The sequence below is a fragment of the Cygnus olor genome, chromosome 2, assembly GCF_009769625.2.
Source record: "Cygnus olor isolate bCygOlo1 chromosome 2, bCygOlo1.pri.v2, whole genome shotgun sequence".
Taxonomy (NCBI): Eukaryota; Metazoa; Chordata; class Aves; order Anseriformes; family Anatidae; genus Cygnus; species Cygnus olor.
The window spans coordinates 23,176,699-23,193,327 of NC_049170.1; the positions used below are offsets into that span (position 1 = coordinate 23,176,699).

General features: G+C 38.1%; 1 protein-coding gene across 1 annotated transcript in view; it reads left to right on the forward strand.

The window, feature by feature from the left end:
- The window catches only part of ADAM22 (ADAM metallopeptidase domain 22), a 142,674-nt gene that overhangs the window by 72,521 nt on the left and 53,524 nt on the right, over positions 1–16,629 (forward strand). Inside the window, 6 exon segments of the mRNA XM_040547059.1 lie at positions 5,651–5,733; positions 9,329–9,379; positions 9,902–9,984; positions 11,101–11,103; positions 14,693–14,760; positions 16,374–16,448. Coding sequence (XP_040402993.1) covers positions 5,651–5,733; positions 9,329–9,379; positions 9,902–9,984; positions 11,101–11,103; positions 14,693–14,760; positions 16,374–16,448 — 363 coding nt within the window.

Here is a 16,629-nt window from a genome sequence, read left to right on the forward strand (position 1 = left end):
CCTGTGTGCAGTACCCCATCATGTACCCGTGTGTGCGTTCGAGATGCTGCCAGCATTCTTTAGGCATGGGCATTTTGTGGAGAAGCCTTGGAAGTGGTGATGCTTTATCTCTAATTTTAGAATTCATATTTTTGATTTCAAAACTGGAAATAGAGTTATAACCTAATGTCACTGCTACATGTTGCTTCTGCGTTGTGTAGATACACCTGGTAGCTGTTTTCCTACAAAGGAAGGACACCGTTTACATTTTCAGAACAGTTGGCTTTCCAGAGTCTACAGCGCACTTAGCTGAATCCAGAGACCTACTCTGTGAGGGAGACGTGCCGCAGGACAGCACGGCCATGCCAGCAGGCCCCATCCTTTGCTGCAAAACATGACAATTAAAAGAGATTTTTCTCTCCATACAGTTACACTGCCCATTGGAACAACACAGGCCAGTGTGCCATGTTGCCTCTTCTTTGTACAGATAGAAACCTACCCATAACAAGTCGTTTTTGGTCATAGAGATCAGCCATAAAGGTGTGCAATTTCTTCTCCCGTTGCTGTTTCCCATGCACTGTCTTAGTTATTACCGGGTTAAAACTTGTACAAGCATCAATAATTTGTAAATAGATCTAAGTGATGACTAAGGAAGCAGTTTTAAAACTTGTACCCCACAACGGGTAGCTCTTTAAAAAGTTAATCGTTATCTGGCACTTCACAGAAGAGCACCATAGTCGTTAGCTGGCCTTTTGGGAGCTTTCTGCTGCAAAGGCAGAGGGAGCTGCGTTAGTAGGATCTGATCTAGACCAGCAGTCTCCTTTCCTTTGGATTAATGGGTATTAAAATAGGAAAATACTGGAAGGAGGAAGTTATTAATTTTAGGGTCAGTGTCTGAGTGTAGCATGAGTTTTAATGGCAAGCACCTCTCCTAATTGCAGGAAAAAAATGCTTACTTTGAAGATCTGATGTCAGGTGTTATTTGAAAGCAGATGAACGAGCATCCGTAATTTTCTGCCCCCGGGAAGGTCATAGTGTCTCTGCGGTGAATAACAAGTGCTGTCAGTGTATGGTCAGCAAATACTTTCTTCACTGAAACTGCAGACAAGAGTGAACCTCTGCCATCACTGACTGCAGTGGCGGTTCTTTACTTATTTCCATCATTTTTTTGTGAATATTCGTTAAGCCTTTTTTCAGTCTCTTTGGTGTTTACTCAACAGCTGGTGCCTTTTTTGGAAGGGACAAGCTATCTTAAAGGATAAAAATGGGGACAGACTTTACTTGCATTGCTAACATCTTTGCCTTTCCAAGTTTTCAGTGTCTTTGCCACTCTAACTCCTCAAATAGGTGCAGGGAAACTCAGACTGACATGGACATAAAGGCTGCAAGCTGGTTGGCAGCGAGCTGTAGCAGTTCACAAGACAATATAACTCTAATTCAGGATTTTCCTGTAATTATCCAATTTAAGCATGAAGATCAAGATTAAGTCATAAACTGACCACTGTCATAATGATTCATTTGTTTTAATTGATCCTGCTATGGGGTCATTCAAATTTTATTTCATTTTTTTGGTAGAATGCTATTCCATTTTTAGCTTCCCAAACCGATGCAGTTCTTATTAAATATCTGTATTTTCCATATTGCTCTTGGAAATCACCAACGGATGACCAAGTCCGAAGGGCACTGGCAAAGAATTTGTTTTGCCTCATGCTAACTGCAGCAAGAAGAATGGCTGTGCATCTTGTGGAATCAAAGCAGTTCAACTTCTCTCTGCAGTAGCATAAGATGGTCATTGGGTGGATACCATGTGGGCGTGTCCATGTGTGTAGCTAGGAGGACTGTCACCGGGATGGCATTGTCTCATGGTTAGAAGATACTTAGCTGAATTTTCTCCCAGACCTTATCTGGTCAGTTTCAATTTTAGAGCAGAAAGGGATCTCTGCATCTCTGGCTGACGTTTGTCGGAAGAATGGCATTATTTCCTCTTCATCTGAATGCCGAGCCATTTCCCAGTAGCTGACAAAGGCCGGCATGGAGGTTTGATTTGCTGAGATGGGCAATTATTGTCTGCTTTTCAGAGAGCAGAAAGGGGCCGTAATAGCGACAGGAAGCCAATTGCTCTTTCCTCACAAAAAGGCCTCAATGCTGTTGACTGAGCTGTTCTTGGTAATGCTGCTAATTTCAGCTATTGGGAGAAGTCTTAATATTCTGGCACCAGAACATTTTTGGGAAAAACTGAAATTGCAAGACTTTTTACAGCTCCTATCACACTTCCACAGACATCGACAGAGAAAAGAAACAACCCTGGTCCTTCAGTGCATATTTCCAAGGTCAGAGAAAAAGTGGATATACGTGATGATTTTGTTTAATCTTTTTGTGGTCTTACATCTTACTGCAATTCTTCCTGTACCACAGCATACATTTTTTTACAGCACCTGCTGTAAAGGAGCTTTCGTACATGTCAAAACCAAGAAGATATCAACCTCAGCACTACAGGGAGGCAAAACAGAAAACTTGCTGTCTGAAATTACATATTCTCCAAAGAAATTATTATCTATAGTTTAACAATCTGCAGTTGTCCTGACTCTCATTGCAGAACCAATCCCAAACTTCATAGCTGTAAGTGCTCTTCACATTTTGTGAACTGCTGAAATGGAATCTCCCCAGGCTACAATATACATTTTGCACCCCCCCACCAAGTTCCACGTTATTGGTATGTTTTATCCTCTTGAGATGCTGTTAGCAGTGCTAAGCAATCACTTTTCCCAGAGCCACCCAGTGTTAGCGCTACCTGCTTTCACAGTATCACCTCTTATTTCTTTGCTGAGATTATAATTAGGTGATGTTCTTACACAACCTCAAAACTTCATTTAGAGTATCCTGATATCAGGATTTTTACAGTGAAAATATTTTTTAATAAAAAAAAGTTAATCAAATGCTTGAAAATAGCTATTAAAAACACTTAAATTTTAATAATCAGTTAGGGGTGACTTATCTTAATAGGAACATGTAAGTCCATGTGTAAAAATATCCCCCAGATATTAGTGCATAGAAATGAATGTTTTGCAGTGGTAAGAATGGGCCCCTGAGACTGAGAAGATCAGTTATATTTCTGTCTCTGCCACAATTAGTGTGAACTTCAATAGATCAATGAATTGAACTGATTTGATTGATTAGGTAGAATAGAATTTGTCTGAGTTGCATTTTTCCTAGGTAAGAATTTAAAGCTGTTTTTCTTATTTTTCTTTTCAGAATTTGTAAGCATAAAATTTTATTCATTAATTTATATGGAATAAGTTAATGTGGAGGTACTATCATGGGGCATTTATTTGATTCTCATTAAGAAGATCAAAACACATTTTCAGCCACAGACTTGGATTCATAGTATTAAAAAATGTTCCTCCTGGTTACAAACATGGTTTTGCAAACTAATGGAGCCTGAGATTCTACTTCTGGTACATATTAAATACATTTTCTGAGAAGAAACCAATTTGTCTAATTATTTCAAATTCCTTCCACAGTCATAACCCTGGACAACTCCCACTAATAGTTTTATTCAACGTTGTTCCCATATTCATGTGCTTACACCAGTTATATCTTTTACAGGAATGTTACTGCAAAGGTTATTTTAGAGAGCGTTTTGTTACGTATAAGGTTTCAGCTCATCCATATGGTTTGATTGTCAATTTTGTTGCTAACCTGCTGGAATGCCTCTTTTTGTAGTTTTCATTCATGAGTTCTGGAAAGCCCTAAGCAATACTGTGGCCCTGTAGCAGTGGACATCTTTTAGACTGAAAAAAATAAGAGGTCACACAAGGAGAGCTTTAAATAGCTAAGATATAGGAAGTAAGTAGGTGTATAAAAGGAGAATGAAATAGAGAGAATAAGCCAAAATAAGACACAGTCTGTCTGAATCACATGTAACAGGATGTAGGTGGCTTCTTCCAGAGTGAAGCAACAGGCCTGCAAATAGTGTCAGACCCTTCGTTTGATCAGGTGGTGCATGTAGTCAGGCATTGGAACGGTTTGTCAGGGAGGTGGTAGAGTCATGGTTTAGTGGTGGTGGGGGGATGGTTGGACCAGATGATCTTAGAGGTCTTTCCAACCTTAATGATTCTGTGATTCCCTGTTACACTGCTGTGGTGATCACTGCAGCCATGAGCCTCCCAGGTATGCTGTGCTGACTGCCTTGGCATCCAACAGAAGTCCAGCACTCCGTATCACCCAAGAACAAATGCTCCAGAGAAGATTTTGAGAAGGGATGAATGATTTCCAGTGACCCGCTGGGGCAGGTCTCTTTCCCTGCTGATGGCCATGCTCTGAGAAACAGTCTCCTACATGTGCTCAGGGAGGACCTCAAAACACAGGCACCTGTGCTTAGTAGTTGCTTTCAGAAATACTTTGCATGCCTCATAGAAAAAAGAATAAGTTTTCTTGATAAAAAAACAAAACTACCAACATATTCTATGTGTTTTCTTGCCTTTTGTCTGATCCTGATTAATTATTTTCCATAACTGAAAAATAAAATGCAACAGCATTTAACGTCAGAGGTCTAAAATGATTGTGCTATGCATTGTTCAGTCATGCAAGTGACTGCCAGCTTCTGCAAAAGCAGTAATTGTAATGCCTTTCCCTCCCTGCAGTAAATGTATGTAAATGTTCACAGGGCTGGGCACATTAGGTTAGGTAGATTATTCATACCTGTGGGCTAGCATTTGCTGGTAGGAAATAGAAATAGTAAAGTGTTGTTATGAAAGAAAGAAGGAAAGAAGGAAGCAAGAAGGAAGGAAAGAAAGAAAGGAAGAGAGAGAGAAAGAAAGAAAGAAAGAATCAAACAAACAAAACATTGCATTTAAAGTCTTCACCTTCTAATTAGTTCTCTACTCAACAGTAGTGCAATAACATGACATAACTAATAGTTAAATTTACTTCTGCAAGGTAAAGTGGCAGTGAGAACTGGAGGGACCTTCAATTTTTTTTTTTATTTATTTATTTTAATTTGGCATTCAAATATGACACTGTGCTATACTGAATGCATTGGGTACACACACCGTAGGGCTTACTTCACTATCAGTGTGACTTCAGTGAAAATGGGGATATGCTGAGTCAGGTCTCCTGGGTTCGATTCGGAAAGTGTATATGTTTCTCTGGAAGAGAAGAGGCAAATATAAACTGAAGTTTCCATTATCTTTGGAGCACTAGGGAGCACTTTGGATTTGTTCACTTCTTAATCAATATTATTATTGACAAGCATACCTTTCTCCTTAGAAGTAGGAAATTGCCTGGCCCTCAGGGCAGAGTTCATCTTATCCAACACAGCCATGTGCAGAACAGGTGTCGAGTCTAAGCCTCTCATTTCCAGCTCTCTTCAGTGAAGAAAGATGGGCACTTCTGAAGTCATTTGCTTCTGAAATCTGCCTCAGGATGCCAGGATTTTGCACTGAAGATATCCACCTCCATTCGGTGTAGAGAGAGTCCAAATGATGATGTTTGACTAGGTACCAAACTCACGGCTGAACAGAGATGGGATGAACCCCCTTTGAATGACACTCAATTCTTGGTACTGTGTCACAGGGTTGGCAATGCAATTACTAAATAGCAGTATTGGACAGGACAGAGTGTGATACTGTGGAACTTCCTGTGGATTTACAGTCTCAATTTATGATTTCAGGGAGGAGAACATTGCTATTATCAGGGAAAAATTCGAGGAAATCCAGTATCATTTGTTGCCTTGTCAACATGCCATGGACTACAGTAAGTCTGCTGTTTTGTTTTTACTGAGCTTTACTTAGTCTGTTAAATAAAATAAAGCTGTTTATAGAAAAGTAAGTGCTATTTATTTATTAACTGGTTTGCAACAACTATTATGAAGCTTAACAACCTTTAGAAAAAAAGTTTTAACTTGAACTTTGTAAAAGCCTTGTTTGTTTTCAGAACTCACTGATGCCAAAGTGCACGTTTCTCTTCTCTCTTTTTTTTTTTTTTTTTTAACTAAGGGCTATTATAGTGACTTTGAGCAAATATTGCTTTGAAATAATTTACTATAGGGACACGAGTAAAAGTAGCTGAAAATAACCAATTAATATGAATAAAAACACTACCAATATTGATATGAACCATTTGAAATTTGTCCATGTTGTTTCCTTGTTAGAATGACGTGTTTATTTTTCTTTCCCACTCTCTTTCAAAGGAAGTGTCAATGTAGAGTTTCTTTAGTCCCATCCATGTTCTTCACAGCAGTGCTCATCTTAAGCTCTGTGCTTGGGGTAATACCTCTGATAAAGTCAAATCTCTCTCTCAAAATCTGGAATAAAGGATGAATTGTACAAATTTGTTTTAAAGTACATAATTTAGTGATAATGTAGTTAAAGCATCTGTCATCTGAAGGTTACATGGAGCTGTGTGTTGATTGTACAGCTTTTGGACCTGTCTACTTTTGGCACTATTGAAAGAAGCTAGTGAGGTTTTCAGAGCAGCCAAGTAACTTCAGTGTCTATTGACCCTGGGAATTTCAGGTCCTCAGCACTTTTGATACTAATATCAGCTTGAAAGGTCATGGGAGCAAGAGAGACTGAGTGTGGAGATTACCTGAGCTTTGCTTTTTTCCAAGGATGCAGTTTAGCTGATCAAAATCTCTTCAGCTTATTTTCCGTCTCCAGCTATTCTGTAGTTTTAGTATCAGATGCATATGTACATGTGTTTGACTAGTTTCCTTCTTTTTTTTTTATATATTTTATATATTTGTATTTTATACTTTGTCATTCTTGCACTCATTGTCTGACTTAGAGATGTGTTTCTCCCTTTACAGTCAAGGTTGAACAGCTCAATAAACCTGACCTCAGGTTTGGTAGTGTCAGTGAGCCTAAAAATAGTAGCATCCTAATGCATCCTGAGGGGGTTTAGCTTCATGGCTTCCATTAGCAGTGATCCATTAGGTCTTGGTCCCTGCCAGCTCCTAGGAGAAAATGCAGCAAAGCAAGGAGAGGCTGTGCACGTCCTTTCCTGGCCTCTTTGGCTGGTTGGTTTTTAAGACTGACCCTCCTGCTACTCGGTATTCTTAAATTGAATAATATTCAAATCAAGCTCTTCTAACACAGTAATATGATGAAACATTTTTTTTTCCTGTATAATTCAGCTCTCCCTTGTGAAGTGTCTTTTTTTTTTTTAAGTGCAATAGAGTTTCAGAAGCTTACTACAGCAGGCTGGTAACTCCAGCATCTGCTACGAGAAAGTATTGTTTTCCTGAGCTGTATTAACCTCACATTCTGTGACACTGCATCTTCATCTTTACAGCTAGCTCCCCACAGTCGATTTCAATGCTAAGTAAGTACTGCAACCTCACACTGGCAATCAGAGCTGCAACACAGTTTGGAGTTCTCAGTGGTATAATGGAAGCTAGGGAGAGCTGTCTTTTAAAAAGGTCTGCAGGGCAGGAGCTCTGCTTTCCCAAATTTTAGGAAGTGCATAATAAAGAACAGATTCCTTTAATAGAATAACAAGCTTCATATTCACAAGGTTCATGCTAAGTGTGAGACCATGCTAAGTATGAGTAAGATCTAGTAGTACCCCTAGATCTTGGCCAGTAATCTTGGCCATGTCTTTTTTTTTTTCAGACATGTCTCTGTAGAGATAATGTTGTATTTGTTTAACTAATCATGAATTGTGAGTTCTTCTCTTGGTAATGTCTATGTTGTGGTCTTCATTTTATTAGTTAAATTAATAGAGTTACTGACTGATGGAGTGCTTAAAATTATGAACTTCTTCTCAATTACTTTGCTAATGAAAAACGTCTCTCTACAACCTTAACTCCAAGCTAGCTGGTATTTTTCTTTTTCCTGTGGGATAAGGAGTAACCACAGCTTCCTATGAGTTAACACTAAAAACTTTGAATACAAAACACATTGGTTGCTGGGATATAATAAGCTATAGTCAGGCACGACTCACAGTTCTGTGTTTCAAGACCAGGCACAAAATACCAGGTTGTTCTTTGATTTTGCTGCCCACTGGTGGTAAATGCCTAAACTGCTGTTGTAACTGCAAGTTAGACTTTTATGACTACAAATTTGCTTGTCTGAAGACTTTACATAATCCAAAATTTGGGTTTTTGAAGTGGCCCATGTTTTGCTATTGCTTTCTCTCTAGCACACCAATGAATGTGTGATACCTTCAAAGAGCATGGCACTCCTGAAGTCACTTGGAAAAGAGCAGTGAATGCTCTGAGCGGGCAAGTCAGATCTGTAGGTCAGACGTAACTATTATTCTTATGAGTGACTTGATCTGAGGTCAGTGCTGCTGGTGCAACATTTGCACAAGAAGTCATTTACTAATAGCACTTAGTTTTGCAGATTGTGCTTAAGTTAAATTGCAATAAGAAGAAAGGAAGTTTGCCTGATTAAAAGCTGAAGGACGTTCCAAAATCTCATATTTTTCCCAGGCAGAAACTTCAGCAGTGCTAGAGTATTAATTTTAAAGAAGTGGGGACAGTAGTTGTTTCTGGAGACTAAGCACAGATAGTTTGAAAGGGGAAACAGCTTTAAATTGTACATGGACTCCTGACCACTTCTGATGTACTCTGTAGACTCAGCAACCCAGGCTACATCTGTGAATGTTAAATGGTTAACCCTCTAAATGAACGATGCTAAGACAGACATGCTCTTCAATGGATGCAATAGCTCACAAGTGTAGTATATGCTTGTATTTCTTATCATGAGTATCGTGTAATGTCCATACTGATGTAGTACTGTGTATAGCCATTAACTTTTTCTAGAAATATGAACTTAAACTGACACAATTTAAGATGAAAAAGACTATCTGTCATAACTGCTATTACTGCAATGCCCAAAACAGCCCCTTATACCCTTGTACTTGGTACTATGCAAGGTTACTGAGGAGAGAGTTAATCAAAACCATTAAAACCTAAAAATCAATTCAATTTAATAATATTTTTATTTGTATTTTTATTTGTGGGAAAGCCGTGGGCATATTCCAAAACCTCAGTATGCATATTTCTGAAGACAGATCCTTTATTGCAGGTAGATCAGTCTTGTTTGGGAATGGATCTGAACTGGATTTTGAGCTGTTTACATTAGCCAAACTTCCGTGGTATTTTTGTGTGTTGTAGGAAGACTTATAGAAAAAAGTAAAGTCTGTATCACTATGGGAGAGAATGTCTTTCTTTTTGAAGCAAAGAAACCAAAAAAAGACTCAGAATAATGTTCAGTTCCTGAAACCATTTTTAACTGCTTCCTTTCAGAAAAAAAATATATTTTTTAAATATGTGAAGTTCTTAAACTTCAATGTTGTACTAATATTTGTTTTTAAATCAGTTTACATTTCCTGCTCTTGACAGTGGGATGTTCTATGATGGAAATCATACATACCTTATTGAACCAGATGAAAAACTCTTCAGATGTAAGTAGAATAAGTAAACTTGTAGTAGTCCTAATGTGTTGTTTGTGGAATACAGACGAGGTTACAGGGCAGGCTCTGTGGCCAAAGGATGATCCCCTCATTCCCAACTCATTAACCTGGTGTCTGAGCCCTCATCATCACAGACAGAGGTAGTCCTCCAAAAATTAGGTAGTGGTATGTGTATGCTTATGTGCGTATATGTGTATGGTCTGTAACACTTGGAAGAAGAGCAGTACAGCACCAGAGGATGAAGGTCCCTTGGAGCCAGCAGGAGAAGCCTGTGAGTGTCCTGTCCCCTTCTCTGGCACTTCCCACTCTGGGTTCAACACATCACTCTCCTCCCGGTTCGGCCTTGACTCCAGTTCAGCAGCTCTGAGCAACACAGTGTAGAAATGATGCCTTGTACCTTGCTCTTTCCTAATGTAGATGTTGGATAGCAAGGACCCTTTTAGAACTCTCTTTTTAAGGCTCATGAGGTGGATTAATTATTGAATTTTAATACATGCAATTGTTTACAATTTCAGGATGACTTCCATTTGCACTCTGTTTACAAATCCAAGTTGTTTGAGTTTCCTTTGGATGACCTGCCATCTGGTATGATTTTTTTTTAATATTCATGACTATTGACGTGTTTTAGTCTAAGGCCAGATTTGTTAATCGTATTTGATAGATAATCTTCTGACATGGCATTGCTTATTTGCATATCTCTTCTTTTTCTCTATTAAATGAAAAAAAAAAGAAAAAAAATGAATCTGAAACACTGAAAGTACTGGAAAAGAACGTAAAGTGCTAAAAAAACCTGAATCCAATGAATCAACCTCTCCTAGACCTTCACATTATGCTGTGTGTTTCTCATAACAAGTCTTGTGGTCTGTGGACTATGTTATCTGCTAGGAGTTGTAGAAAAAAAAGGACTGAGGTAGCCTAAAGATGATGAAAACAAACCCCACGTTGCCAATGGTTGATAACTTTTCATGGGTTTTTCCTATTTTGAGATAGAGGGTGAATACCAGGTGTGAGCAAAAGTCTGAGGGACAGTTACTTGGTAAATATTGTTGCAGTTCTGTGATCCTCTTGTCTCCAGTCCATTCAACACCTTTCACAATGTTGGCTGTAGTGCGGGTCGTGTATTTAGGTACAAATGACTTTGGAGGTAGAAGTGGTTTCATGTGCTTGTAGTGATGAATCCCCGCAAACACTCGATATTGTATATGGAGGGATAAGAGATTTTTAAAAATGAGTTTTCATCTGCGAAGCTGGCTTGTTATTTGAAGCTAAAATTGCAGTATGTGTGGCATACCCCCATTCTATCAAGGACCTGCTAGTTTTACAGATGCTTTTTCCTACTCTACAAAGTATCTCCTAGACAAGTGAAACTGTCCTTCATAGACACTCATTTTAGTAGAAACGACTTCTGGACTACTTTGTTCTTAGAAGGAGTTGCAGATGTCCAGTCGTCTCGCTACAAAACATATGAGATATTTGCATGGGATATATTTGTCCTATGATAACAGCTGGATCTGGGATGCTACCATGCTAGGCATTGCACATAGATGGGTCTTGTCCTGGAGCATGGCGTGTGCAGCTTTGTTAGTTGGTTAAACAAAGCAGAATCATTTGGAAGTAGGAGACTGCTAGAGCTGGGCACTTAGTAGATATCTGTCAGCAGTCATGTAAGATTTCCTAATAGTTAAGTTTTATGTTTTCAAGATTGTGAAGTAAACAATTATTTTCTGTTTTAAGCATTTTGAAAAGGAATTAATTGCAAGCAGAATCCACCTGTTTCACCTCCACCAAAGCGTCTTGATTTTCAAAAAACCTGTCAAAATAATGCTTCAGACTTTTTCACAAATCCAGATATGCTTGTACAGTTTTAATTTTACTGTAGATACCAAATAAATAATTACTGGCTTTGCTGTAAAAAATCCAGCACGTGGTATAATGTAAGCTGTTTCTATTAGATTGAATTAAAATCATAAGATTGCAGAATAATTTAGGTTGAAAAGGTTGAAAAGATTTAACTGTAGAAAGCTAGTAGTGTTAATTACACAAATATTTATAATGTGGTACAAGTTGCTAATCTATCTCTTTGTTCCATACACAGAGAAATAAAATTTAACTTACAGTTTGCTCTTCCACATCCCCATGCTTGTTTTTGTAAGACTGTTTGGAGGACAGTTTCTGAGGTCTGTTTTGAACATTTCAGTAGATGTAATAGATGATATCCTCACTAGGAATCCCAACACTTTTATTTGTCGTTGGTTGTTCAGCTTAAGACTGTCTTTAAGTCATCCAATGTACATAGCCACAGCTCCAGAGGATGGGAGCTGTTCCCACCACCACCTGCTTCTTCACCCCTTTCCCCCATGCCCACATGAGCACCAGAGTTTGTCCCCATACGTGCAGTACACCCTGCCAGATCTTCTTTACTCCTAGCACATGCTGCCCCACCAGGATCACTGCTTGGCACCACCGTGTCTTTCCCACCTGTCTGGAGAGTGAGGACTACTATCTCAACTCGTGTTTCGTTGTTGTTGTTCTATAAAATATCTGCAATTAATTGCTAATGGTATAGTTGGATTTGATTTTTTTTTAAGTACTACAGCAGAACCATTATTGTTAGTAGCAAGCAATGTGCTAGGCTATGTCATCAGTACTTCTTGTATTCCTTAATACTCTCCTAATTTATCAATTTGCTCAGCCTAAGCAGCCGTTCCTTGATGTCAGGAGTTTCCTTATCTTCAAAACAGTCTGTGAATAAGCTAAGATTTCTTCTCAGCACTGCATTAAGAATGGATTGGATGTATCGTGAGATTCAATATTGATGTTAGAAGGGAAAAATCAAGTAATAGGGATTACTCAATATCAGTAATAGTGAAAACACAAACTGTTATACCACAGTTTGATAGAAATGTGCTTTTTACATTCTTTTGCTCCTTGGGAATTAAAAAAAAAAAAAAGGAAGAAGAAAAGAGGTATTGCAGAAAATAATAGATTGTACTGTACTTTGCTGTAGCATGTAAAGGTAATGAGGACTTTAAATAAGGAAAGCTCATCCGACAACTTTGGATGCTTAGAGCCTTTGAATTCATAATTAAGTAGACTGTGATTTTTCTCCCAATCTGTGTTGAGATATTTAGTGCCCTGGCATTATCTTAGGCAACGCTCTGTTATCGAAGGTGTTGTTTTTCAAATACTGTTGAGCAGATGTCCTTTTCTTCTGGGGTCGCTTGAATTCTCTTTATGTTTTTTCAAGGTAATATGTTCCTGTCAAAATTTCTGCTAGGCTTTCTCAGCTATCTGCATTTCCTGTGTGATTTTGCTGGTCATGATCTTTTGCCTGAGGGTCCCTGGCTGGAAATGCACTCTGCGTGAATTCATCCAGCTTCTGAATTATAGCATAGTGTTAATGGGTGTTAATGTGTTAACGTTAACGGCTGCATCTTTCCTCTCCAGAGACGGGTGACTTCCGATGGTAGGGAAAATGATCACATTTGCTGGTCAAGTTATCTGAGATCCCATACACATGTTGTAAATTACTATTTTATTGATTAAGAAGTTGTATTTTTACCAGTTTCATTAATGATGATATAAAATTGAAAACGAAAGGTTGAGAGTCAGTTGTGTGGCACTAGAACACAGACTGAATTAATCAATATATCTAAAGCACAATCAAGTAAGAATTTGTTGGGAAAAAAAAAGTTTTGTTTTTTTCATCATTCTGAGCTCAAGAGACTCCAGGTGTATAAGCAATATACAGGGACCCTTGGATATGATTTAATTTATTTTAGGTCTTTTTTTGTAAAGAAAATCTTCAAGTGCACCAGTGTAACCATGAAAACATTATTAAGCAATGGGCCTATGATCGTCAAGCCCCCTTCATAGAAGGGTATCTGCAAACTTCAAACACCAAAAAAGACTTTGCCAAGACTATAACAGTTAGTCGAGCTTTGCTTTCATTATTTTTATTATAAGTAAATAGCCACTCCAGGTTAAGATTAGTACTTATCCCTGGTATTCATTTGTCAGATGAGCAATTCAACTTCACATCTTAAGCTTTTGCTGACAGGCAGCCCTATCAAGTCCCAGTCGTTACTGTATTCAATCCTATTATTTGGACCTCATATAAAAAGTGCAGTTAATTTGCTGTAGGATGGGAGGTGGAGCTGTAAGAAACCTCCTGTACTCACCAGTGGAACTGAATTATTTAGGATTTTAGAACACAATCAAAAGTTGTGTACAAAGGTATGTGAACTGGAAGTCCCTTGTTTTACACAACTCCTATAGTACCGTCTACTTCTCTGCAGGACTGGTAAGTTACCAGGGAATATTGCAGGTTTCAACCCCAACTGGGCTAAAAGAACGTCCAATGATAGCTAAAATACAAAGGAGGGAAACAAGGCAAAGGAAGAAGTCAGATTACAAAATAAGCAACTGAAAACAATTTATGTTTCAAAAAAAGACCTTTGTGGGGGTATGTGAATAGTAAATATATTTATAAGAGATAAGGATTTATACAAGATAAGGATTTATATGAGATAAGGGTTGCTATTGTATAGGGAAAAGTGAAGGAGAGACTATCAATCTAAAAGCAAAGATGGAAAAATACTTCTTGGACATTTAAAAGGGTGAGATCAAGTGTCATCTTCCTTTTAGCTTATAATGTGTCCCTTGCCATGAGTGGCTAGTAATGGATTTGGCAAAAGGGATTTGGCAAAAGAATAATCTTGGTGCTTATGATTAGAGGTTTAACAAATTTAAGACAGTGGGATTAGAAGGGAAGAATATTGTATTGACAAGGAGCATGGCCAAAATCCTATAACATTTCTCCCAACTTTAACATGTTTTACTTTGTGAATATAATCTTCTTAAAGTGTTAATTCTGCCTTCCATGCTCTTCTTATTAATTTAGGTAGCTGTTGTGAGAGCTCTGTGAATGTCTGCTGAATTCCCCAAAATGTGATTCACTCCATGGAAGGGTTGTGCTAATAATATTACATCCCCGGTATTGGTGAAGTTTTGGCACAGAACAGCTGCTGTGCTTTCTGAAGCGCGACACCCCAGATCATCTGTTTCAGCAGACCCAGATTATCACTAGTAGGGTTTTTAAATAAGAACCCTGTTACTGGGAAGCAGCTGTACTGTTGCCTCCTTTCTAGCTGGAACCTTGCAAAAAGGAGTTGTTATCGCATCTGATGCATGGAGGAATGCCATACTACTGTCATGATGCATCAGGGTCACTAACTGTTGGGCTGTATTTCTGTAAACACTCAGTGTATTTGCCTGTGTTTTCTGCTTAGAGTTCTGGCAATGAATGCTACATCGCAGAAGTTTGTTGTAAAGCCAAGACACAAAAGAAGTAGAAGGCAGGTATGTGCCAATATGCTCATTCATAAGTAATAGGCCATCAAGTTTGTTTGTGTCTACTGGATTAATTCATCCAGATGGAGTCCTGCTGCTGCTTCTGGACTGGTGTGAGGTCTCTATATACTAATAGAGATGTAACAAAAAGAAGTATCTAATGTTGACAAAGCATTTCTGGGTTCTCTTGGACATTGCCCACCTGAAAAGTTGAGCACTTCTGCTGTCACCTTTGATGAGGTGCCACCAAAATGTCAGTTTCAAGAGATTCACTAGATAGCCCATGTCATGCATGTGTGGCCAAGCACAGCACCCCCATTCCATTATATTTATAAACCCACAAGGCAGTTCCTCCTCTAGGCTCCATTTAACCTGCTGCTGAATCTCAAAAATAACATTTCTGTCAATGTTATAAAATTGTTAAACACTGCTAAATTGCAAATGAAAAAAATAATATCTAAAATATTTTCTCCCAATTTGGACACAGAAACTCCAAATTAATGAAACATTTACAAATTTTTTATGTTGCAGTGATGACAAGTAGCTACTTTATGTCACTTTGATTTAAAATAAATATTCTGAACTGAGATTTCAATCCCCATTTGTCAAAGGGGAGGAGACGTTAACTTTGTACCTGTGCTCTGCAAAGACAGCAACAGTTCCTATTTTAGGAATAGAGCTGAAATGATGGCACAGGTCAAAATAGAGTTGGGTCAGGGGTCTGAACAGTGCAGGAAAAGATGAAATACTGACAGCAGTGGGAGGAGAAGATAACTTCTCTGACTAACGTAAGCATCTCAGAGTCAAAAGAGAAGTGAAAAATACATTTGAGAAATTCCAGAAATCATTCTAGTGGGTCTTACTTTACATCAGGTTGTTTGCTACCTTTCTATAAACTAGCCATTACTCGGCATTTTCAACTCATAATGATATAATAACTCTCCTGGAAAAAAAAATCAGAAAACAAGGACACCATGGAGAAGCACTGCAATAAATGTTTCTAAATGAGAAGTGTGTAAGACAGAGGCGGGTACTGCATTCACTGTGTCAATCAAGCAGTGTGCGAATAAATAATACACAGAGATTTTTTCATAAGAAACTCAGGAGGGATTCCTTTCTTAGTGAAAAAAAAGTTTATAGGTCATACAAACCATTTTTAGAGATGTGGGCCCCACTGGGGATTGTCTATAAAAAAACGAAACTTGGACTTAGTTGGGTTATAAGACTTAATTTCATTGTTTAAAGTCATATAAATGTTCTGGAGGAGGTGAAATATGGGGACTATATATTTGAAAAAAATAATGCAGTCCATTCCTTTTCACCCTCCACAAAATATCCCAATCAGTTGCACAGTAAATACGTTTACTCATTTTTACTACCTGTTAATCCAGGTAATTGACCAAACGTGTACACATAGAATTGGTCATACAATACATAGTGTACATTTAAGAATTTTTTGACGTGATGTAACCAAGCACCAGAAGTATCATCAGTATCTGAGAACAGAATTAAGACAATGAAAAAATTATGTGTGAGAAGTTTTCTGAAGCTGTTTCCAGTTATCAGTTACGCTTTCTGTGTACTCTGTCATAGACTCTCTTATGGTTATATTCTCTCTGTAGGTTCGTCAAATTCCACGTAAAGTTGACGAAGAAACAAAATACATCGAGTTAATGATTGTAAATGATCATCTAATGGTAAGACTGGCGTACCTTAATATCTTATATTTATCAGTAACATAAAATTGTCTTAATTGTCCTATAAAGGATAAGCAATAAAAAACAACGTATGGCCAGAATAAATTCACTATATCCTTAAGAAAAGAGCTTATGGTCTTGTTAGCCATTGACGAAAATGTGTCTGAATTTTAGCAAGGTA